This window comes from Heptranchias perlo, unplaced genomic scaffold, assembly GCF_035084215.1.
Source record: "Heptranchias perlo isolate sHepPer1 unplaced genomic scaffold, sHepPer1.hap1 HAP1_SCAFFOLD_502, whole genome shotgun sequence".
Lineage (NCBI taxonomy): Eukaryota > Metazoa > Chordata > Chondrichthyes > Hexanchiformes > Hexanchidae > Heptranchias > Heptranchias perlo.
In genome coordinates, this window is record NW_027139519.1 from 90,001 (window position 1) to 115,000 (window position 25,000).

Here is a 25,000-nt window from a genome sequence, read left to right on the forward strand (position 1 = left end):
CCCTCTTCTCCCTCTCTCTCCCGTCTCTCTTCAGATCTTTCCAGCTATCTCTCGCCTTCTCTCTTCCCCTCTTTCTGCCTCTCCGACTATCTCCTTCTCTCCTTCCCTCTTTCTCTCCCTTTCCTCTCTCCTCCTCTCCTGCTCTCTCTCTCCCCCCTCTCTCTCGTTTGACTTCACATCTCTCCCTCTCTGTTCACCCTCACCCTCCTCTCTTTCGTCTCCGTCCTAATCACAGCAACGACAATTAAGAAATATTTGCGATGTAAGACTTAATTACGCCGTCTCCTGTGTGTCGGTGTGTGTTTTAAAAGCCAACAGCACCCCCCATCGACCTCTTGTTGTACAAGATCTGTCTGAGGGGAACAAGGTGAACTTAAGGGAGGGAGCAGTGTGTTAACGCAGTAAAACGTCCCCTAGGCCCTTCCCAGGAGCATAAAACAGACAAAATTTCACACCGAGCCCCATAAGGAGATATTAGGACAGGTGACCAAAAGCTTGCTCAACGAGGGAGGCTTTAAGGAGCGTCTTAAAAGGAGAGAGAGAAGCAGAGAGGTTCAGGGAGGGAATTCCAGAGCTCAGGGCCGAGGCGGCTGAAGGCACGGGGCCGCCAATGGCGGAGCGATGGGAATCGGGGACGGGCAAGAGGCCGGAATTGGAGGGACGCAGATATCAGGGAGGGTCGTAGTGGCTGGAGGAGGTCACAGAGATGGGGAGGTTGGGGGGCGCGAGGGATTTGAAAACGTTGCTGAGAAGTTTAAATTCGAGGCGTTGCTGGACAGGGAGCCAGTGTCGGTCAGCGAGCGCAGTGGGGTGATGGGTGAACGGGACTCGGTGCGAGTTAGGATACGGGGGGGCAGCAGAGTTTTGATGAGCTGATGGTTGGGGGTGTGGGAGGTAAATTGTACCTCAGTCGCCGCACGATCGGGGCCGGGGCAGGATTTGATTTGAACAGGGCTTAAGGGAGGCCCGGCCGACAAGCCAGGAACTCAGCTCCTCCCCTTTGGGCGAGGGAATCAAACCAGTCCCTGGGTCGAGTTGGGGAGGTGAGGGGGTGCAGAAGTCAATTCTCCATCTCTGTCGAGAAAACAAAACCCAACCCCCCACCCCCCGCCTCTCTTTTTTTTAACGGGTCGACTCGAAGCCGTGCGCGCCCCCCATGGCCGAATAGCCACCGAGGAGCGGCAGCGCGAGGCTCGGGCGGCCGACCCGGTCTGAGCGCGGGGAAAGGTGGCGCTCTTTTTATTTTCGTATCGTGTCGGGAACGACAAACGGGGAGGCCCCCGGGGGTCAGAGGGGCGTGGGCGGGGGGGTGGGGGGGTGGAATCGGACAAGGGGAAATCCAGTGCACTCGTGTCGAAAGAGTGTGAACAAGCGTGGGGGTGTGTGAGTGTGTGCGTGTGTAAGCGTGTGCGTGCGTGTCGGCAGTGGAGCAGGAGAGGTCTTGGCTGTGATGGCCCCCGTGGTTGAATAACCTGCCGACACAGCGGGCAGAGCGCTCCGATCACATGACAGGAAGCTGCGGCGCGCACCAATGGCACAGGGCACAGGGCAATGTGTCGTGGCAGTGCAAGGCTGAACAATATTACCGTAATATCTGGAATATAGACCACAGGGTCTCACTCCTTTACAGCCAATTAAAACTTGTGAACATGTGACTTATGACTGGATATTACGGTAATACTAAACTTCACCGACGTCACGTCAACAAGAGCTCACTGAGTGTGCAAATAGTGCAAGAACTGGTGTTAACCCGTGCTGTACCTGCCCTGGGAGTGTTTGATGGGACAGTGTAGAGGGAGCTTTACTCTGTATCTAACCCTGTACCTGCCCTGGGAGTGTTTGATGGGACAGTGTAGAGGGAGCTTTACTCTGTATCTAACCCTGTACCTGCCCTGGGAGTGTTTGACGGGACAGTGTAGAGGGAGCTTTACTCTGTATCTAACCCTGTACCTGCCCTGGGAGTGTTTGACGGGACAGTGTAGAGGGAGCTTTACTCTCTATCTAACCCTGTACCTGCCCTGGGAGTGTTTGATGGGACAGTGTAGAGGGAGCTTTACTCTGTATCTAACCCTGTACCTGCCCTGGGAGTGTTTGATGGGGCAGTGTAGAGGGAGCTTTACTCTCTATCTAACCCTGTACCTGCCCTGGGAGTGTTTGATGGGACAGTGAAGAGGGAGCTTTACTCTGTATCTAACCCTGTACCTGACCTGGGAGTGTTTGATGGGACAGTGTAGAGGGAGCTTTACTCTGTATCTAACCCTGTACCTGCCCTGGGAGTGTTTGATGGGACAGTGTAGAGGGAGCTTTACTCTCTATCTAACCCTGTACCTGCCCTGGGAGTGTTTGATGGGACAGTGAAGAGGGAGCTTTACTCTGTATCTAACCCGTGCTGTTCCTGTACATGAAGATTTTTGTAGATGAAGAGGAGGTACTTAACATGTTGGCAGTACTAAAAGTGGAAATGTCACCTGGTCCAGATGGGATGTATCCGAGGTTACTGAGGGAAGGAAGGGAGGAGATAGCGGAGGCTCTGGCCTCAATCTTCCAATCCTCCTTAGATATGGGGATGGTGCCAGAGGACTGGAGGATACCTTTAGAGACAATAATTTGGGACAAAATTAATTGGCACTTGGAAAAATATGGGTTAATAAATGAAAGTCAGCACGGATTAGTTAAAGGCAAATCGTGTTTGACTGACTTGATTGAGTTCTTTGATGAAGTAACGGAGAGGGTCGATGAGGGGAGTGCGGTTGATGTAGTATATATAGACTTTCAAAAGGCATTCGATAAAGTGCCACATAATAGACTTGTTAGCAAAATTAAAGCCCATGGGATTAAAGGGACAGTCCCAGTGTGGATACAAAATTGTCCAAGGGACAGAAAGCAGAGAGTAGTGGTGAACGGTTGTCTTTCAGACGGGAGGGAAGTTTACAGTGGTGTTCCCCAGGGGTCAGTATTAGGACCACTGCTCTTTTTGAGATATATTAATGACCTGGACTTGGGTATAGAGGGAATAATTTCAAAGTTTGCAGATGACACGAAACTCGGGAATGTAGTAAACAGTGAGGAGGATAGTAACAGACCTCAGGAGGACACGGACAGACTGGTGAAATGGGCAGACACGTGGCGGATTGAAATTTAACACAGAGAAGTGTGAAGTGATACATTTTGGTAGGAAGAATGAGGAGAGGCAAAATAAACTAAAGGGTACAATTTTAAAGGGGGTGCAGGAACAGAGAGACCTGGGGGTGTGTGTACACAAATCTTTGAAGGTGGCAGGACAAGTTGAGAAGTTAAAAAAGCATCTGGGATCCTGGGCTTTATTAATAGAGGTACAGAGTACAAAAGCAAGGGAGTTATGCTAAACCTTTCTAAAACACTGGTGAGGTCCCAGCTGGAGAATTGTGTCCAATTCTGGGCACCGCACTTTAGGAAGGATGTGAAGGCCTTAGAGAGGGTGCGGAGGAGATTTACTGGAATGGTTCCAGGGATGAGGGGACTCCAGTTATGGGGAGAGGCTGGAGAATCTGGGATTGTTCTCCTCAGAGCAGAGAAGGTTAAGGGGAGATTTAATCGAGGGGTTCAAAATCAGGAAGGGTTTTGATGGAGTAAATAAGGAGAAACTGTTTCCAGTGGGCAGGAGGGTCGGTGACCAGAGGACACAGATTTAAGATAATCGGGAAAAGAACCAGAGGGGGAGATGAGGAATGTTTTTGAAGCAGCGAGTTGTTCTGATCTGGAATTCACTGCCTGAAAGGTCGGTGGAAGCAGATTCAATAATAACTTTCAAAAGGGGAATTGGAGAAATACTTGAAGGGAAAAATTTGCAGGGGAAAGAGCAGGGGGGGGAGTGTGGGACAAATTGGATAGACCTTTCAAAGAGCCAGCATTGGCATGATGGGCTGAATGGCCTCCTTCTGTGCTGTATCAGTCTATAATTCTATTCTCTGGGAGTGTTTGATGGGACAGTGTAGAGGGAGCTTTACTCTGTATCTAACCCTGGACCTGCCCTGGGAGTGTTTGATGGGACAGTGTAGAGGGAGCTTTACTCTGTATCTAACCCTGGACCTGCCCTGGGAGTGTTTGATGGGACAGTGTAGAGGGAGCTTTACTCTGTATCTAACCCTGTACCTGCCCTGGGAGTGTTTGATGGGGACAGTGTAGAGGGAGCTTTACTCTGTATCTAACCCTGTACCTGCCCTGGGAGTGTTTGACGGGACAGTGTAGAGGGAGCTTTACTCTGTATCTAACCCTGTACCTGCCCTGGGAGTGTTCGATGGGGACAGTGTAGAGGGAGCTTTACTCTGTATCTAACCCTGTACCTGCCCTGGGAGTGTTTGATGGGACAGTGTGGAGGGAGCTTTACTCTGTATCTAACCCTGTACCTGCCCCGGGAGTGTTTGATGGGACAGTGTAGAGGGAGCTTTACTCTGTATCTAACCCTGTACCTGCCCTGGGAGTGTTCGATGGGGACAGTGTAGAGGGAGCTTTACTCTGTATCTAACCCTGTACCTGCCCTGGGAGTGTTTGATGGGACAGTGTGGAGGGAGCTTTACTCTGTATCTAACCCTGTACCTGCCCCGGGAGTGTTTGATGGGACAGTGTAGAGGGAGCTTTACTCTGTATCTAACCCTGTACCTGCCCTGGGAGTGTTTGATGGGACAGTGTAGAGGGAGCTTTATTCTGTATCTAACCCTGTACCTGCCCTGGGAGTGTTTGACGTGACAGTGTAGAGGGAGCTTTACTCTGTATCTAACCCTGTACCTGCCCCGGGAGTGTTTGATGGGACAGTGTAGAGGGAGCTTTACTCTGTATCTAACCCTGTACCTGCCCCGGGAGTGTTCGATGGGGACAGTGTAGAGGGAGCTTTACTCTGTATCTAACCCTGTACCTGCCCTGGGAATGTTTGACGGGACAGTGTAGAGGGAGCTTTACTCTGTATCTAACCCTGTACCTGCCCTGGGAGTGTTTGATGGGACAGTGTAGAGGGAGCTTTACTCTGTATCTAACCCTGTACCTGCCCCAGGAGTGTTTGATGGGACAGTGTAGAGGGAGCTTTACTCTGTATCTAACCCTGTACCTGCCCCGGGAGTGTTCGATGGGGACAGTGTAGAGGGAGCTTTACTCTGTATCTAACCCTGTACCTGCCCTGGGAGTGTTTGACGGGACAGTGTAGAGGGAGCTTTACTCTGTATCTAACCCTGTACCTGCCCTGGGAGTGTTTGATGGGACAGTGTCGAGGGAGCTTTACTCTGTATCTAACCCTGTACCTGCCCTGGGAGTGTTTGATGGGACAGTGTCGAGGGAGCTTTACTCTGTATCTAACCCTGTACCTGCCCTGGGAGTGTTTGATGGGACAGTGTAGAGGGAGCTTTGCTCTGTATCTAACCCTGTACCTGCCCTGGGAGTGTTTGATGGGACAGTGTGGAGGGAGCTTTACTCTGTATCTAACCCTGTACCTGCCCTGGGAGTGTTTGATGGGACAGTGTAGAGGGAGCTTTACTCTGTATCTAACCCTGTACCTGCCCTGGGAGTGTTCGATGGGGACAGTGTAGAGGGAGCTTTACTCTGTATCTAACCCTGTACCTGCCCCGGGAGTGTTTGATGGGACAGTGTAGAGGGAGCTTTACTCTGTATCTAACCCTGTACCTGCCCTGGGAGTGTTTGATGGGACAGTGTAGAGGGAGCTTTACTCTGTATCTAACCCTGTACCTGCCCTGGGAGTGTTTGATGGGACAGTGTAGAGGGAGCTTTACTCTGTATCTAACCCTGTACCTGCCCTGGGAGTGTTCGATGGGGACAGTGTAGAGGGAGCTTTACTCTGTATCTAACCCTGTACCTGCCCCGGGAGTGTTCGATGGGGACAGTGTAGAGGGAGCTTTACTCTGTATCTAACCCTGTACCTGCCCCGGGAGTGTTCGATGGGGACAGTGTAGAGGGAGCTTTACTCTGTATCTAACCCTGTACCTGCCCCGGGAGTGTTTGATGGGACAGTGTAGAGGGAGCTTTACTCTGTATCTAACCCTGTACCTGCCCCGGGAGTGTTCGATGGGGACAGTGTAGAGGGAGCTTTACTCTGTATCTAACCCTGTACCTGCCCTGGGAGTGTTCGATGGGACAGTGTAGAGGGAGCTTTACTCTGTATCTAACCCTGTACCTGCCCCTGGGAGTGTTTGATGGGACAGTGTAGAGGGAGCTTTACTCTGTATCTAACCCTGTACCTGCCCCTGGGAGTGTTTGATGGGACAGTGTCGAGGGAGCTTTACTCTGTATCTAACCCTGTACCTGCCCTGGGAGTGTTTGATGGGACAGTGTAGAGGGAGCTTTACTCTGTATCTAACCCTGTACCTGCCCTGGGAGTGTTTGATGGGACAGTGTAGAGGGAGCTTTACTCTGTATCTAACCCTGTACCTGCCCCGGGAGTGTTCGATGGGGACAGTGTAGAGGGAGCTTTACTCTGTATCTAACCCTGTACCTGCCCCTGGGAGTGTTTGATGGGACAGTGTAGAGGGAGCTTTACTCTGTATCTAACCCTGTACCTGCCCCTGGGAGTGTTTGACGGGACGGTGTAGAGGGAGCTTTACTCTGTATCTAACCCTGTACCTGCCCTGGGAGTGTTTGATGGGACAGTGTAGAGGGAGCTTTACTCTGTATCTAACACTGTACCTGCCCTGGGAGTGTTTGATGGGACAGTGTTGAGGGAGCTTTACTCTGTATCTAACCCTGTACCTGCCCTGGGAGTGTTTGATGGGACAGTGTAGAGGGAGCTTTACTCTGTATCTAACCCTGTACCTGCCCTGGGAGTGTTTGATGGGACAGTGTAGAGGGAGCTTTACTCTGTATCTAACACTGTACCTGCCCTGGGAGTGTTTGATGGGACAGTGTTGAGGGAGCTTTACTCTGTATCTAACCCTGTACCTGCCCTGGGAGTGTTTGATGGGACAGTGTAGAGGGAGCTTTACTCTGTATCTAACCCTGTACCTGCCCCGGGAGTGTTTGATGGGACAGTGTAGAGGGAGCTTTACTCTGTATCTAACCCTGTACCTGCCCTGGGAGTGTTTGATGGGACAGTGTAGAGGGAGCTTTACTCTGTATCTAACCCTGTACCTGCCCTGGGAGTGTTTGATGGGACAGTGTAGAGGGAGAAATAGGAGGCCAGTGTGTTCGAATATCGCAGCATTTTCACTGTCTGGTGACGTCAGTGCCCCATCCAGTGGAAAAGATGACCTGAACATTTGCCTGCTCCTCCTCAGGCACACTCATCGACCTGTCCCGTAAAACTGTACAAAATAAGAGACTCCATCTCCCTCTGTCGTTTGTGAAAGCCAAAAATCAATGGAAAATTAGTCAGGAAACTGGCTTATGGAGCTCAGGCCCGTGCTGGGGGAGAGGCAGTGATGTAATCCCAAGTATTATGGTCTGGATGATTCCACACTTCTGAAACCCCCGCCCTGAAGCTGCTTCAGATCATCTCTTAAAGGGACAGCGCCCGCCAGAAATAACTTGCGACTTTCGCTAATCCCGAATTGGTCGGTGGGGTGGGGGTTGCTGCAGTCGGGGCCAGTAGGAACGGTTGCCCGGGCTAGGATGCGGATTTGTGGGTGGGGAGAAGAGCTGGGGTCAGCGGCGAAGCCCCATGCAGTCGAATGTCCCGCCGCCCGCTCGCTCGCTGAGCACGGACCGGTGGACGGCCACCAATCCGTACTGAGACACACACGGGGCCGTACAGTACCAGACAGGGGTGAATCGTCCCCTTTTACCCACTGTGTACTGTCCATGTACAGGAGCTGACACTGAGACACACACGGGCCGTACAGTACCAGACAGGAGTGAATCGTTCCCTTTTACCCACTGTGCACTGTACATGTACAGGAGCTGACACTGAGACACACACGGGGCCGTACAGTCCCAGACAGGAGTGAATCGTTCCCTTTTACCCACTGTGTACTGTCCATGTACAGGAGCTGACACTGAGACACACACGGGGCCGTACAGTCCCAGACAGGAGTGAATCGTTCCCTTTTACCCACTGTGTACTGTACATGTACAGGAGCTGACACTGAGACACACACGGGGCCGTACAGTACCAGACAGGAGTGAATCGTTCCCTTTTACCCACTGTGTACTGTACATGTACAGGAGCTGACACTGAGACACACACGGGCCGTACAGTACCAGACAGGAGTGAATCGTTCCCTTTTACCCACTGTGTACTGTACATGTACAGGAGCTGACACTGAGACACACACGGGCCGTACAGTCCCAGACAGGAGTGAATCGTTCCCTTTTACCCACTGTGTACTGTACATGTACAGGAGCTGACACTGAGACACACACGGGGCCGTACAGTACCAGACAGGAGTGAATCGTTCCCTTTTACCCACTGTGTACTGTACATGTACAGGAGCTGACACTGAGACACACACGGGCCGTACAGTCCCAGACAGGAGTGAATCGTTCCCTTTTACCCACTGTGTACTGTACATGTACAGGAGCTGACACTGAGACACACACGGGGCCGTACAGTCCCAGACAGGAGTGAATCGTTCCCTTTTACCCACTGTGTACTGTACATGTACAGGAGCTGACACTGAGACACACACGGGCCGTACAGTCCCAGACAGGAGTGAATCGTTCCCTTTTACCCACTGTGTCCTGTACATGTACAGGAGCTCACACTGAGACACACACGGGGCCGTACAGTCCCAGACAGGAGTGAATCGTTCCCTTTTACCCACTGTGTACTGTACATGTACAGGAGCTGACACTGAGACACACACGGGCCGTACAGTCCCAGACAGGAGTGAATCGTTCCCTTTTACCCACTGTGTACTGTACATGTACAGGAGCTCACACTGAGACACACACGGGGCCGTACAGTCCCAGACAGGAGTGAATCGTTCCCTTTTACCCACTGTGTACTGTACATGTACAGGAGCTGACACTGAGACACACACGGGCCGTACAGTCCCAGACAGGAGTGAATCGTTCCCTTTTACCCAGTACATATTTCTTGTAAGCATTGCCCAAAATATAATCATTCAGTAGTTAAATGCAGTAGGTATATCGCATTATGCCAACTGATAGTAAGAGACAGAGCAAGCTTCTGTATATAGTTTAGCAATACTTGTGATAATGACTCCTGCAGTCCTGAAAAATCTCAGCCTTGTGTTGTGTTCGCTGATCTCAAACTGGGCAATGAGAGTCCCTACAATTGGTCTTAATGCCCTTAAGCTCGTAGGGGTAAATCAGCCAGGGTTCCCGCTCCTGATCGTACGTGTCAGTCTCACTCTCTCTCCTCTGCGTCAGAAGGTCGGGGGGGTTCGAGCCCCCCACCCCCCGCCTCGCCCCTGAGACTCGCTCCCCGTAATCCAGGCCCCGACAGTCCCCTCCCCGGTGCCGGTACCGAGGGAGCGCCGCACTGTCGGAGGGGGCCGTCTTTCGGGACGAGACGTTAAACCGAGGGCCCCCACGTCTGCCCCTCTCGGGCGGGACGCAAAAGATCCCACGGCCGCTACTGGAAGGAGAGCAGCAGGGCGGGGGTCGGGGGGAGTTCTCCCCGGGGTCCTGGGGCCGATGTTTACCTCTGGACCCACATCAGTAAAGAAACAGATGATCTGGTCCTTTATCACACTGCGACGGACGAGGGGGAAAATCTGGCACGACGATGGAAGCATTTTGGCCTTCGAACAGTTAACGATTGCCAAAATTAACGCACCGCCATATCAGCCCAGTCTTGCGAACGAGGGCAAATTAACGATTTGGGCACGTACACCCCCAGATCGCTCTGTTCCTGCACCCCCTTTAAAATTGTACCCTTCAGTTTGCATTGCCTCTCCTCGTTCTCCCTACCGAAACGTGGGGAGCTGGTAACGGGTAAGTCAGACACAAGGACGAGTGGATTGGGAGAGGCCTGAGGCCTACCTCCAGGGCGGGCCTCCCTCCCCCACCACGGACTCCATCTGCAGTTTCAGGGTCCGGTCAGCCGGAGAATGGGCAGTGTTTGGTCCCCTCCCTTTCTTTCAATTCATTCTGGGGATGTGGGCGCCGCTGGCAAGGCTGGCATTTAATGCCCCTTGAGGAGGTGGTGGTCGGCCATCTTCTTGAACTGCTGGTAACGTTTCTTGATACCACTGAGGGACATTAGTCAACCATTTCTTATTTTTACGACAGTCACGGTCACTTCTACCGATGCCAGATTATTATTTCCAGTTTTGTTTTTTTAAATGGAATTCAAATTCCATGGTGGGATTTGAACTCACGTTCTAAGGGTGGGCTGGGCCAGTAACATAACAAAATGGCGACGTCCCAAAGTGCTTCACAGCCGGACAAGTGCCAGGCAATGACCATCTCCAACAAGAGAGAGAGTCCAACCACCTCCCCTTGACATTACCATCGCCGAATCCCCCACCATCAACATCCTGAGGGTCACCATTGACCAGAAACTTAACTGGACCAGCCATATAAATACTGTGGCTACGAGAGCAGGTCAGAGGCTGGGTATTCTGCGGCGAGTGACTCACCTCCTGACTCTCCAAAGCCTTTCCCCCATCTACAAGGCACAAGTCAGGAGTGTGATGGAATACTCTCCACTTGCCTGGATGAGTGCAGCTCCAACAACACTCAAGAAGCTCGACACCATCCAGGACAAAGCAGCCCGCTTGATTGGCACCCCATCCACCACCCTAAACATTCACTCCCTTCACCACCGGCGCACTGTGGCTGCAGTGTGTACCATCCACAGGATGCACTGCAGCAACTCGCCAAGGCTTCTTCGACAGCACCTCCCAAACCCGCGACCTCTACCACCTAGAAGGACAAGGGCAGCAGGCACATGGGAACAACACCACCTGCACGTTCCCCTCCGAGTCACACACCTTCCCGACTTGGAAATATATCGGCCGTTCCTTCATCGTCGCTGGGTCAAAATCCTGGAACTCCCTCCCTAACAGCACTGTGGGAGAACCGTCACCACACGGACTGCAGCGGTTCAAGAAGGCGGCTCACCACCACCTTCTCAAGGGGCAACTAGGGATGGGCAATAAATGCCGGCCTCGCCAGCGATACCCACATCCCATGAACGAAAAAAAAGTAGGTTTTTTTTGAGTGTAGTCACTGTTGTAATGTAGGAAACGCAGCAGCCAATTTGCGCACAGCAAGATCCCACAAACAACAATGTGATAAATGACCAGATCATCTGTTTTTTTAGTGATGTTGGTTGAGGGATAAATATCGGCCCCAGGACCCCGGGGAGAACTCCCCCCCCTCTGCTCTTCTTCCAATAGCGGCCGTGGGATCTTTCACGTCCCACTTGAGAGAGCAGACGGGGGGGCCTGGGTTTAACGTCTCATCCCGAAAGACGGCCCCTCCGACAGTGCGGCGCTCCCTCAGTACCGGCACCGGGGGGAGTGTCGGGGCCTGGATTACGGGGCTCGAGTCTCTGGAGTGGGAGCTCGAACCCTCGACCTTCTGACTCCGAGGCGAGAGTGAGGCCCCACTGAGCCCTCCACCCTCTGAACCCCATGACAGTCGGGATGGTGTGGTGAGAAATACACACAAGGTCGTGTGTCCATGGGGAATTATTTTAGATGTTTGGAAACATAGAGGGAGTGCTGATACCAGGAGTTCATTCAGACTCCCCTACGCACTGTTAGATCTGGGATTAAACCAGGAGTTCGTTCAGACTCCCCTACGCACTGTTAGATCTGGGATTAAACCAGGAGTTCATTCAGACTCCCCTACGCACTGTTAGATCTGGGATTAAACCAGGAGTTCATTCAGACTCCCCTACGCACTGTTAGATCTGGGATTAAACCAGGAGTTCATTCAGACTCCCCTACGCACTGTTAGATCTGGGATTAAACCAGGAGTTCGTTCAGATCCTGTACACACTGTTAGTTCCGGAATTAAACCAGGACTCCTGAATGCACTATTAAATTTGCAACGCTACTGTGTTCAAGTCCCCTCTGTGGCCCTCGCCCCCCCTCCCTATCTCTGTAACCTCCTCCAGCCCCTACGACCCTCCCAGATCTCTGCGTCCCTCCAATTCCGGCCTCTTGTCCATCCCCCCGATTCCCATCGCTCCGCCATTGGCGGCCGTGCCTTCAGCCTCCTCGGCCCTAAGCTCTGGAATTCCCTCCCTAAACCTCTCCGCCTCTCTCTCTCCTCCTTTAAGACGCTCCTTAAAACCTCCCTCTTTGACCGAGCTTTTGGTCACCTGTCCGAATATCTCCTTACGAGATTCAGAGTCACATTTGGTCTGATTTACGCTCCTGGGAAGGGCCTTGGGGACGTTTTGCCACGTTCAAGGCGCTATATAAACGCAGGGTGTTGTTGTTGTTGTTGAGGTCAGAGTGCAGCTTGATGTGCCGCAGTGCTGTTGTTTGCCCCCTAGGTGGCAGCAGTGTGCACAGGAAACAGGAAGCAGTGCAAGGCCGACCCCTGGTGGTAGGGGACGAGTCCTGCGGCATTCTTTCCAAATGTGCGGCATCATTGGAGGGAAGGGAGGAGCAGGAGGAGGCCGTTCAGCCCCTCGAGCCTGTTCCATCGTTCGGTCAGATCGCGGCTGATCTGTACCTTAACTCCATCTTACCCGCCTTGGTTCCGTAACCCTTAATCCCCTCACCCAACAAAAATCAATCTCAGTTTGGAAATTTCCAATTGACCCCCGGCCTCGATGGCTTTTTGGGGGGAGAGAGTTCCAGATTTCCCCCTCCCCTTTGTGTGAGGAAGTGCCTCCCGCCATCACCCCTGAACGGCCCGGCTCTAATTTTAAGGTTCTGCCCCCCTTGTTCTGGACTCCCCCCACCAGAGGAAATAGTTTCTCTCTCTCTCTCTCGACCCTATCGAATCCTTTAATCATCTCAAACCCCTCGATTAGATCACCCCTTAATCTTCTACACTCGAGGGAATACAAGCCCGGTCTGTGCGACCCGTCCTGGTTGAGGGGAACAGAATAGATGGATTTAAGGGGAAACAGGAACATAGGAACAGGAGTCGGCCATTCAGCCCCTCGAGCCTGCTCCGCCATTTGAGAAGATCATGGCTGATCTGTGATCTAACTCCATATACCTGCCTTTGGCCCATATCCCTTAATACCTTTGGTTGCCAGAAAGCTATCTATCTCAGATTTAAATTTAGCAATTGAGCTCGCATCAATTGCCGTCTGCGGAAGAGAGTTCCAAACTTCTACAACCCTTTGTGTGTAGAAATGTTTTCTAATCTCGCTCCTGAAAGGTCTGGCTCTAATTTTTAGACTGTGCCCCCTACTCCTAGAATCCCCAACCAGCGGAAATAGTTTCTCTCTCTCCACCCTATCCGTTCCCCTTAATATCTTATAAACTTCGATCAGATCGCCCCTTAACCTTCGAAACTCTAGAGAGCACAACCCCAATTTGTGTAATCTCTCCTCGTAACTTAACCCTTGAAGTCTGGGTATCATTCTAAAAGCTCGATAAACACATGAGGGAGAAAGGAATAGAAGGAGAGGGTGAGATGGAGTAGGGAGGGAGGAGGCTCGTGTGGAGCATAAACACCGGGATAGACCAGTTGGGCCGAATGGCCTGTTCCTTGCTGTACTTTCGATGTAAATCTGCACGGCACTCCCTCCAAGACCAGGTTACGTATCGAGGATGGGTTTCGGGGAGGGAGGAGGGGCGGGGGGGGCTTTGGGAAAACTCCTCGAACGCTCGGGACTGGGGGTGGGGGCTGGACGGCTCGTGATGATCTCCACTCTGCTCTTTCCCCCCCCCCCCCCTTCCAGGTGATAACAGCGTCGGAAGTGGGCCTCGCGTCCCCCCGCAAACCCGCCCCGCCAAGCCGAACATGAAGACTCTGATCCTCCTATCCTGCCTCGTGGCCTTGGGCCTGGCCTCCCCCTTCCACCAACATGGCTTTCTGGATTTCATGGACGACATCACGGGGATGCAGAACGAGGAAGGTTCTGCAGACGACTTCACACCAGTGCCCAAGAAACCGGAACCTCCAGTGGTTGTACCCACCGTGACCTACGGGTACCCCATCTGCCCGTTCGCCTGCCAGTGCCACATCCGGGTGGTCCAATGTTCCGATCTTGGTAGGTCTCCCTCCCTTCCTTTTGCTCTCGGCTCCCTCACCAGTCAGAAGATCGGGGGGGCGGGGTACGAGCAGCCCTCCCTCACTCCAGAGACCCGAGCCCCGTAATCCGGGCCCGACGGTCTCTCCCCTCCCCCCCACCACCCCGGTGCCCGCTGTCGGAGGGGCCGTCTTTCGGACGAGACGTTAAACCGAGGCTCCCCACCGTCTACCCTCTCGAGGTGGGATTTATCCATCGCGCGAAGAGAAAAACAGACGATCTCGTCGTTTATTGACTCGCTGTTTGCGGGATCTTGCTGTGCGCAAAATGGCCGCCGCCTTTCCTCCATTACAACAGCGACCACACCAAAAATAAAAGTACTTCATTGGCTGTGAGACGCTTTGGGACGTCCTGAGGTGGTGAAAGGGGCCGGAGAAATTGGGAGATCTTTCTCTCTTTCTTTGGATTGGTCCAAGGCAAGGCCCTCAACTAAGAGGCGTGTTACACCGTAACTGACCCCCAGCTCCCCTTCATTCCTTTGGGCGCCTTTCAGAAAAAGTGATGCTCACCACTTCCCCGAATGGCCGACCGGGTGGAATTAGGGCCAGAGATTGGGAAGATCAAAGGTGAATTCTGCACTCACTGAGGGAGGGCATAGTTGGGTTGGAGATGGGGGTCCAATGGGTGGACGAGTCATCGTTACACTCTACCTGTTCCATTAAATCCGAAACAAGACCCCACTGTGGGAGGGCAGGTTTGGTGACGTGCCTCCAGAATACAGTGCCCTCATTCCCGCCCGCCCAGACCGGTCCCCGGCCTCTGCTCTGCCTCCCACTGCTACGGACCAGCTCCTATTGGGGTCTCCGTGCGGAGTCAAGAGAACCGGCTGAGTGGTTCACCATGCATGAACTGTATTTATAAAAGGGAGCATGTGGTCCGACCTTTGATGGATCGCTCCCTCCATCTCCAACTCTTCAATATCTCTCCCTCCGTCTCCAACCCTTCAATATCTCTCCCTCCATCTCCAACTCTTCAATATCTCTCCCTCCGTCTCCAACTCTTCAATATCTCTCCCTCCGTCTCCAACCCATCAATATCTCTCCCTCCGTCTCCAACTCTTCAATATCTCTCCCTCCATCTCCAGCCCTTCAATATCTCTCCCTCCGTCTCCAACCCTTCAATATCACTCCCTCCGTCTCCAACCCTTCAATATCTCTCCCTCCATCTCCAATCCTTCAATATCTCTCCCTCCGTCTCCAACCCTTCAATATCTCTCCCTCCGTCTCCAACCCTTCAATATCTCTCCCTCCGTCTCCAACCCTTCAATATCACTCCCTCCGTCTCCAACCCTTCAATATCTCTCCCTCCATCTCCAATCCTTCAATATCTCTCCCTCCGTCTCCAACCCTTCAATATCTCTCCCTCCGTCTCCAACCCTTCAATATCTCTCCCTCCGTCTCTAACCCTTCAATATCTCTCCCTCCGTCTCCAACCCTTCAATATCTCTCCCTCCGTCTCCAACCCTTCAATATCTCTCCCTCCGTCTCCAACCCTTCAATATCTCTACCTCCATCTCCAACCCTTCAATATCTCTCCCTCCGTCTCCAACCCTTCAATATCTCTCCCTCCGTCTCCAACCCTTCAATATCTCTCCCTCCATCTCCAACCCTTCAATATCTCTCCCTCCGTCTCCAACCCTTCAATATCTCTCCCTCCGTCTCCAACCCATCAATATCTCTCCCTCCGTCTCCAACCCTTCAATATCTCTCCCTCCGTCTCTAAACCTTCAATATCTCTCCCTCCATCTTCAACCCTTCAATATCTCTCCCTCCATCTCCAACCCGTCAATATCTCTCCATCCGTCTCTAAACCTTCAATATCTCTCCCTCCGTCTCCAACCCTTCAATATCTCTCCCTCCGTCTCCAACCCTTCAATATCTCTCCCTCCGTCTCCAACCCTTCAATATCTCTCCCTCCATCTCCAACCCTTCAATATCTCTCCCTCCGTCTCCAACCCTTCAATATCTCTCCCTCCATCTCCAACCCTTCAATATCTCTCCCTCCATCTCTACCCCTTCCGTGTCTCTCTCCCCCATCTCCAACCCTTCAGTGTCTCCCTCCCTCCAACTCTAGCCCTTCAGTGTCTCTCTCCCTCCATCCTTAACCCTTCAGTGTCTCTCTCCCTCCATCCCTAACCCTTCAGTGTCTCTCTCCTTCCATCTCTAACCCTTCAGTGTCTCTCTCCCTCTATCTCTAACCCCTTCAATGTCTCTCTCCGTCTATCTCTAACCCTTCAGTGTCTCTCTCCCTCCATCTCTAACCCTTCAGTGTATCTCTCCCTCCGTCTCCAACCCTTCAATATCGCTCCCTCCGTCACCAACCCTTCAATATCTCTCCCTCCGTCTCCAACCCTTCAGTGTCTCTCTCCCTCCATCTCTAACCCTTCAGTGTCTCTCTCCCTCCATCTCTAACCATTCAGTGTATCTCTCCCTCCGTCTCCAACCCTTCAATATCGCTCCCTCCGTCACCAACCCTTCAATATCTCTCCCTCCGTCTCCAACCCTTCAATATCTCTCCCTCCATCTCTACCCCTTCCGTGTCTCTCTCCCCCATCTCCAACCCTTCAGTGTCTCCCTCCCTCCAACTCTAGCCCTTCAGTGTCTCTCTCCCTCCATCCTTAACCCTTCAGTGTCTCTCTCCCTCCATCCCTAACCCTTCAGTGTCTCTCTCCTTCCATCTCTAACCCTTCAGTGTCTCTCTCCCTCTATCTCTAACCCCTTCAATGTCTCTCTCCGTCTATCTCTAACCCTTCAGTTCCTCTGTCCCTCCATCACCAACCCTTCAGTGTCTCTCTCCCTCCATCTCTAACCCTTCAGTGTCTCTCTCCCTCCATCTCTAACCCTTCAGTGTATCTCTCCCTCCGTCTCCAACCCTTCAATATCGCTCCCTCCGTCACCAACCCTTCAATATCTCTCCCTCCGTCTCCAAATCTTCAATATCTCTCCCTCCGTCTCCAACCCTTCAGTATCTCTCCCTCCGTCTCCAACCCTTCAATATCTCTCCCTCCGTCTCCAACCCTTCAATATCTCTCCCTCCGTCTCCAACCCTTCAATATCTCTCCCTCCGTCTCCAACCCTTCAATATCTCTCCCTCCGTCTCCAACCCTTCAATATCTCTACCTCCATCTCCAACCCTTCAGTGTAACTCTCTCTCCATCTCTAGCCCTTCAGTGTCTCTCTCCCTCCACCTCTACCCCTTTAGTGTATCTCACAGCCCCTTTCTTTACTCCCTGTCTAGGCTTGAAGGAAGTGCCAGCAGATATACCAACTGACACAACCCTCCTCGATCTACAGAACAACAAGATCACAGAGATTAAGGAGAAGGACTTCAAGGGACTCAGCAAACTCTATGTAAGGACCATGTGACTTGTTATCAGAAGCCCAAGAATCAGACATCTGAGGGGAGAAGTGGAGGAGGGGGGGAGGGTTATGGATAGAAGGAGAGAGACACTGAAGGGTTAGAGATGGAGGAGAGAGACACTGAAGGGTTAGAGATAGAAGGAGAGAGACACTGAAGGGTTAGAGATAGAGGGAGAGAGACACTGAAGGGTTAGAGATGGAGGAGAGAGACACTGAAGGGTTAGGCATAGAAGAAGAGAGACACTGAAGGGTTAGAGATGGAGGGAGAGATACATTGAAGGGTTAGAGATGGAGGGAGAGATACATTGAAGGGTTGGAGATGGAGGGGGAGTGATACTGAAGGGTTAGAGATGGAGGGAGAGAGACACTGAAAGGTTGGTGATGGAGGGAGAGAGACACTGAAAGGTTGGTGATGGAGGGAGAGAGACACTGAAGGGTTGGAGATGGAGGGAGAGAGACACTGAAGGGTTGGAGATGGAGGGAGAGAGACACTGAAGGGTTGGAGATGGAGGGAGAGATATTGAAGGGTTGGAGATGGAGGGAGAGATATTGAAGGGTTGGAGACGGAGGGAGAGATATTGAAGGGTTGGAGACAGGGGGAGAGATTTTGAAGGGTTGGAGACGGAGGGAGAGATATTGATGGGTTGGAGATGGAGGGAGAGATATTGATGGGTTGGAGATGGAGGGAGAGATATTGAACGGCTGGAGACGGAGGGAGAGATATTGAAGGGCTGGAGATGGAGGGAGAGATACATAGACACACTCATACAGGGACATATACACACACACACAAACACACACACACATTTGTATGGGCGGGGTCGTTAGCCGAGGGGTGTATCTGTGGGGAGCGGGTGATAGTTAGTGAAGGGGAAACATGAGTCTTTCAAATTTAGGCAGGAGAATGTTTAATGTCTCTTGGGCACTCTTGGTTCGGCAGCTACAGAAGATCAGGAACGGCCTGGTAAGACATGAGCCCAAGAACGGGGGTGGGGAGCGGTGGGCGGGTGTGCATGTGCGGATCGGGGGTTGGGAGGGCTGTAATTGTGTGTCGTCTGCCTCACCCTCGGGATCCTTGCTTTTTCTTTTCAGGCCCTCTACCTGGTCAACAACAAAATCAGTAAGGTCCACCCTAAGGCATTCTTGCCCTTGGCCACCATCCAGAAGTTGTACTTGTCCAAAAATGCCCTGGTGGAGATCCCCAAGAATTTACCACAGTCTCTCGTCGAACTACGCATTCATGAGAACCGCATCAAGAAAGTGCCCAAACAGGCCTTCCAAGGGATGAAACACATGAACTGCATCGGTAAGTGGGGGTCTCTGGTCATTTTCCGTCTCCCTCTTCCCTCCCCCCGCCCCAATTGGCCCCCTCCTCTCCTGAAAGTCGCCACTAAGGTCCCGGCCGTGCCTCAGTCTCCGAGTCAAAAGTTCCCCCCCCCCCGGCCCACTCCAGAGACTCGAGCCCCGTAATCCAGGCCCCGACGCTCCCCCCGGTGCCGGGACTGAGGGAGCGCCGCACTGTCGGAGGGGCCGTCTTTCGGGATGAGACGTTAAACCGAGGACCCCCGTCTGCCCCTCTCAGGTGGGACGTAAAAGATCCCACGGCCGCTATTGGAAGAAGAGCAGAGGGAGGGGGAGTTCTCCCCGGGGTCCTGGGGCCGATATTTATCCCTCAATCAACATCACTAAAAAAACCAAATGATCTGGTCAGTATCTCATAGCTGTTTGTGGGATCTTGCTGTGCGCAGATTGGCTGCTGCGTTTCCCACATTACAACAGTGACTACACGTCAAAAAAAAAGTACTTCATTGGCTGTGAAACACTTTGGGACGTCCCGAGGTGGTGAAAGGGGCCGGAGAGATACAAATCCTTTTATCCCAGGGTTAGAGTTCTACAACAGCTCAAGGACCCTCCGTTAACTCGTCCCTCCCCAAACCAGATCCTTGGCCAGTTTCTTTCTGAGGACTTTCTCTCTGTCTACCCCATCAGACAAGTGCCAGGCAATGACCATCTCCAACAAGAGAGAGTCTAACCACCTCCCCTTGACATTCAACGGCATTACCATCGCCGAATGCCCCACCATCAACATCCTGGGGGTCCACCATTGACCAGAAACTTAACTGGACCAGCCACATAAATACTGTGGCGACAAGAGCAGGTCAGAGGCTGGGTATTCTGTGGAGAGTGACTCACCTCCTGACTCCCCAAAGCCTTTCCACCATCTACAAGGCACAAGTCAGGAGTGTGATGGAATACTCTCCACTTGCCTGGATGAGTGCAGCTCCAACAACACTCAAGAAGCTCGACACCATCCAGGACAAAGCAGCCCGCTTGATTGGCACCCCATCCACCACCCTAAACATTCACTCCCTTCACCACCAGCGCACAGTGGCTGCAGTGTGCACCATCCACAGGATGCACTGCAGCAACTCGCCAAGGCTTCTTCGACAGCACCTCCCAAACCCGCGACCTCTACCACCTAGAAGGACAAGAGCAGCAGGCACATGGGAACAACACCACCTGCACGTTCCCCTCCGAGTCACACACCATCCCGACTTGGAGATATATCAGCCGTTCCTTCATCGTCGCTGGGTCAAAATCCTGGAACTCCCTCCCTAACAGCACTGTGGGAGAACCTTCACCTCACGGACTGCAGCGGTTCAAGAAGGCGGCTCACCACCACCTTCTCAAGGGGCGACCAGGGACGGGCAATAAATGCCGGCCTCGCCAGCGACGCCCACACCCCATGAACGAATATTACAAAAATCCTTTAATCATCTTAAACCCCTCGATCAGATCACCCCTTAATCGTCTACACTCGAGGGAATACAAGCCCAGTCTGTGCGACCTATCCTCGGAATTTAACCCTTTTAGCCCCGGTGGCGTCCTGGTGAATCTGCTCTGCACCCCCTCCAAGGACAATATCTCCTTCCTGAGATGCGGTGCCCAGGACTGAACGCAGTCTCTCCAGAGGGGGCCTGACCAGAGCTCTGTAGAGCTTCTCCTATTTGGATTCCAACCCCCCCTTGAGATAAAGGCCAATGTTCCATTATCCTTTTAAATTATTAAATGCACCCGTCCATTACCTTCCAGTGATATCGATGTCCTCCTGACTCTCTCCATGGGTCTCTGCCTCACCATCTCCCTCCAGGATCCTTCCCTGCGACCGAGTCATCCCTCTCCTCCCTTCCCCTTCCACTCGCGAGTCGTCCAATTTTCCGAGTTGTGAATAGCAGTGACGTCCTCCCTTTGCGTTACGAGAACTGTACGGGAATCTCAAGGACGCTGAGGGGGTGACCTGATAGAGGTCTTTGAGATAATGAGAGGGTTTCGATAGGGTAGACGCAGAGAAGATATTTCCACTTGTGGGGGAGACCAGAACGAGAGTCACCAATAAATCCAATCGGGGAATTCAGGAGAAACTTCTTCACCCAGAGAGCGGTGGGAATGTGGAACTCGCTCCCACATGGAGTGGTCGAGGGGAATAGAATCGATGGATTTAAGGGGAAGCTCGATAAACACATGAGGGAGAGGGGAATAGAAGGAGAGGGTGATAGGGTGAGATGGAGTAGGGAGGGAGGAGGCTCGTGTGGAGCATAAACACCGGGATAGACCAGTTGGGCCGAATGGCCTGTTTCTGTGCTGTAGTCTTGATGTAACTTGACATAAGTGCGTTGTAACTGATGCTGTATCTTTGCTCCTCCCTCCGACCCCCGACCCCCGCCAATTGTCGATGTCTGGAACGGTCTTCGTCTCCTGCAGAAATGGGAGGGAACCCTCTGGAGAACGGAGGCTTCGAGCCGGGAGCGTTCGACGGGCTGAAGCTGAACTATATCCGCATCTCGGAGGCCAAGCTGTCGGGCATTCCCAAAGGTGAGAGGTCGCGCACGCGGCCGCTCGGAACTCACGCCCCCGCCCCTCGCGCGCATGGCGAGCACGGTCTCGGCCCAACCTCAACCGTGGCTCGGCGAGTCAGAAGGTCGTGGGCTCGAGCCCCCACTCCAAAGACTGGAGCCTCAGGGACGGTGTAGAGGGAGCTTTACTCTGTATCTAACCCTGTACCTGCCCTGGGAGTGTTTGATGGGACAGTGTAGAGGGAGCTTTACTCTGTATCTAACCCTGTACCTGCCCTGGGAGTGTTTGATGGGACAGTGTAGAGGGAGCTTTACTCTGTATCTAACCCTGTACCTGCCCTGGGAGTGTTTGATGGGACAGTGTAGAGGGAGCTTTACTCTGTAGCTCACCCTGTACCTGCCCTGGGAGTGTTTGATGGGACAGTGTAGAGGGAGCTTTACTCTGTATCTAACCCTGTACCTGCCCTGGGAGTGTTTGATGGGACAGTGTAGAGGGAGCTTTACTCTGTATCTAACCCTGTACCTGCCCTGGGAGTGTTTGATGGGACAGTGTAGAGGGAGCTTTACTCTGTATCTAACCCTGTACCTGCCCTGGGAGTGTTTGATGGGACAGTGTAGAGGGAGCTTTACTCTGTAGCTCACCCTGTACCTGCCCTGGGAGTGTTTGATGGGACAGTGTAGAGGGAGCTTTACTCTGTATCTAACCCTGTACCTGCCCTGGGAGTGTTTGATGGGACAGTGTAGAGGGAGCTTTACTCTGTATCTAACCCTGTACCTGCCCTGGGAGTGTTTGATGGGACAGTGTAGAGGGAGCTTTACTCTGTATCTAACCCTGTACCTGCCCTGGGAGTGTTTGATGGGACAGTGTAGAGGGAGCTTTACTCTGTATCTAACCCTGTACCTGCCCTGGGAGTGTTTGACGGGACAGTGTAGAGGGAGCTTTACTCTGTATCTAACCCTGTACCTGCCCTGGGAATGTTTGATGGGACAGTGTAGAGGGAGCTTTACTCTGTATCTAACCCTGTACCTGCCCTGGGAGTGTTTGATGGGACAGTGTAGAGGGAGCTTTACTCTGTATCTAACCCTGTACCTGCCCTGGGAGTGTTTGATGGGACAGTGTAGAGGGAGCTTTACTCTGTATCTAACCCTGTACCTGCCCTGGGAATGTTTGATGGGACAGTGTAGAGGGAGCTTTACTCTGTATCTAACCCTGTACCTGCCCTGGGAGTGTTTGATGGGACAGTGTAGAGGGAGCTTTACTCTGTATCTAACCCTGTACCTGCCCTGGGAGTGTTTGATGGGACAGTGTAGAGGGAGCTTTACTCTGTATCTAACCCTGTACCTGCCCTGGGAGTGTTTTGATGGGACAGTGTAGAGGGAGCTTTACTCTGTATCTAACCCTGTACCTGCCCTGGGAGTGTTTGATGGGACAGTGTAGAGGGAGCTTTACTCTGTATCTAACCCTGTACCTGCCCTGGGAGTGTTTGACGGGACAGTGTAGAGGGAGCTTTACTCTGTATCTAACCCTGTACCTGCCCTGGGAATGTTTGATGGGACAGTGTAGAGGAGCTTTACTCTGTATCTAACCCTGTACCTGCCCTGGGAGTGTTTGATGGGACAGTGTAGAGGGAGCTTTACTCTGTATCTAACCCTGTACCTGCCCTGGGAGTGTTTGATGGGACAGTGTAGAGGGAGCTTTACTCTGTATCTAACCCTGTACCTGCCCTGGGAGTGTTTGATGGACAGTGTAGAGGGAGCTTTACTCTGTATCTAACCCTGTACCTGCCCTGGGAGTGTTTGATGGGACAGTGTAGAGGGAGCTTTACTCTGTATCTAACCCTGTACCTGCCCTGGGAGTGTTTGACGGGACAGTGTAAAGGGAGCTTTACTCTGTATCTAACCCTGTACCTGCCCTGGGAGTGTTTGATGGGACAGTGTAGAGGGAGCTTTACTCTGTATCTAACCCTGTACCTGCCCTGGGAGTGTTTGATGGGACAGTGTAGAGGGAGCTTTACTCTGTATCTAACCCTGTACCTGCCCTGGGAGTGTTTGATGGGACAGTGTAGAGGGAGCTTTACTCTGTATCTAACCCTGTACCTGCCCTGGGAGTGTTTGATGGGACAGTGTAGAGGGAGCTTTACTCTGTATCTAACCCTGTACCTGCCCTGGGAGTGTTTGACGGGACAGTGTAAAGGGAGCTTTACTCTGTATCTAACCCTGTACCTGCCCTGGGAGTGTTTGATGGGGACAGTGTAGAGGGAGCTTTACTCTGTATCTAACCCTGTACCTGCCCTGGGAGTGTTTGATGGGACAGTGTAGAGGGAGCTTTACTCTGTATCTAACCCGTGATATACCTGCCCTGGAGTGTTTGATGGGACAGTGTAGAGGGAGCTTTACTCTGTATCTAACCCTGTACCTGCCCTGGGAGTGTTTGATGGGACAGTGTAGAGGGAGCTTTACTCTGTATCTAACCCTGTACCTCCCCTGGGAGTGTTTGATGGACAGTGTAGAGGGAGCTTTACTCTGTATCTAACCCTGTACCTGCCCTGGGAGTGTTTGATGGGACAGTGTAGAGGAGCTTTACTCTGTATCTAACCCGTGATATACCTGCCCTGGGAGTGTTTGATGGCCTTAACACCCGTCTATGGATTTGGCCTTACCTCTCTCCTAATCGTCAGTGTGGCTCAGTCCCAGTAGCGTGACTATCTGAGACATTCGAGACGTGACTTGTGGTAAGTGTAGGAGGCTCGGGAGGAACAGGTGACTTTGGACCTATGGTTCCCAGAGCTCTCCACCACTGGGGGTTTTCCTCCCCTCATGTCTGCGTCTGTCGGAGGCTAATCGATGGAGATTAATTGCTACGATTAGTCAACAACTCCTTTATCGTCGTATCATGGGACTACCAGGAAGGTCGAAGGACTAGATGGACCTCGGTCTTTCTCGTCTCGCAATTCCTATTTTCTATTTACCACAATTTCCACCTCCCCCTCTTAGCTGAACAACATTGCCTTCAGCTCTGGAATTCCCTCCCTAAACCTCTCCGCCTCTCTCTCTCCTCCTTTAAGACGCTCCTTAAAAACCGGCCTCTTTGACCAAGCTTTTGGTCACCTGTCGCGAATATCTCCTCACGAGTTTCAGAGTCACATTTGGTCTGATTTACGCTCCTGCGGAGGTTAAAGGCACTATATGAATGCAAGTTGTCGTCTTTTTGTCGCTCTAGATTTGCCGAACACCCTTCACGAACTTCACTTGGATCACAACAGGATTCAAACCATCGAATTGGAGGATTTGATCCGTTACAGTAACTGTGTACAGGTGAGAGGTCCATGTCACGAGTGTGGAGGGCAAAATATGAGGGCGAGTTACTCTTGGTGCTGTCCCCATATCCAACTCATGAATATCACTTGTCTGCTGTATAGACGATGGCAACAAAGCTCGGAGAAAGAATTCACCTGGTGGTCGCCGTCTGCAACTACACCGTGACTGTTGACATTGCAAAATTGAACGGGGAATGTTGACAGGAAAGTGTGAGCAAAAATAGTGACGCCAGGAAGTGTGTTTTTTGGACATGGTCAAAGTTCATGACAACAGGAAGTAAGGTGTTTTGGACAGGAAGTTCATGGTCAAAAGTTCGTGATTGGGAAAAAGATGCAAATTAGTTGAATTAAGAAGTC

The 25,000-nt window shown here is 52.3% G+C and overlaps 1 protein-coding gene across 1 annotated transcript in view; it reads left to right on the top strand.

Moving 5' to 3' along the window:
* Positions 1-25,000, top strand: part of LOC137314403 (biglycan-like) — a 37,788-nt gene that overhangs the window by 3,277 nt on the left and 9,511 nt on the right. The window contains exons 2-6 of the mRNA XM_067979772.1: positions 13,763-14,074; positions 17,351-17,463; positions 18,565-18,778; positions 21,235-21,345; positions 24,547-24,661. Of these exons, the coding sequence (XP_067835873.1) occupies positions 13,825-14,074; positions 17,351-17,463; positions 18,565-18,778; positions 21,235-21,345; positions 24,547-24,661 (803 nt within the window). The 5' untranslated portion in view covers positions 13,763-13,824. The remainder of the gene's footprint in view (positions 1-13,762; positions 14,075-17,350; positions 17,464-18,564; positions 18,779-21,234; positions 21,346-24,546; positions 24,662-25,000) is intronic.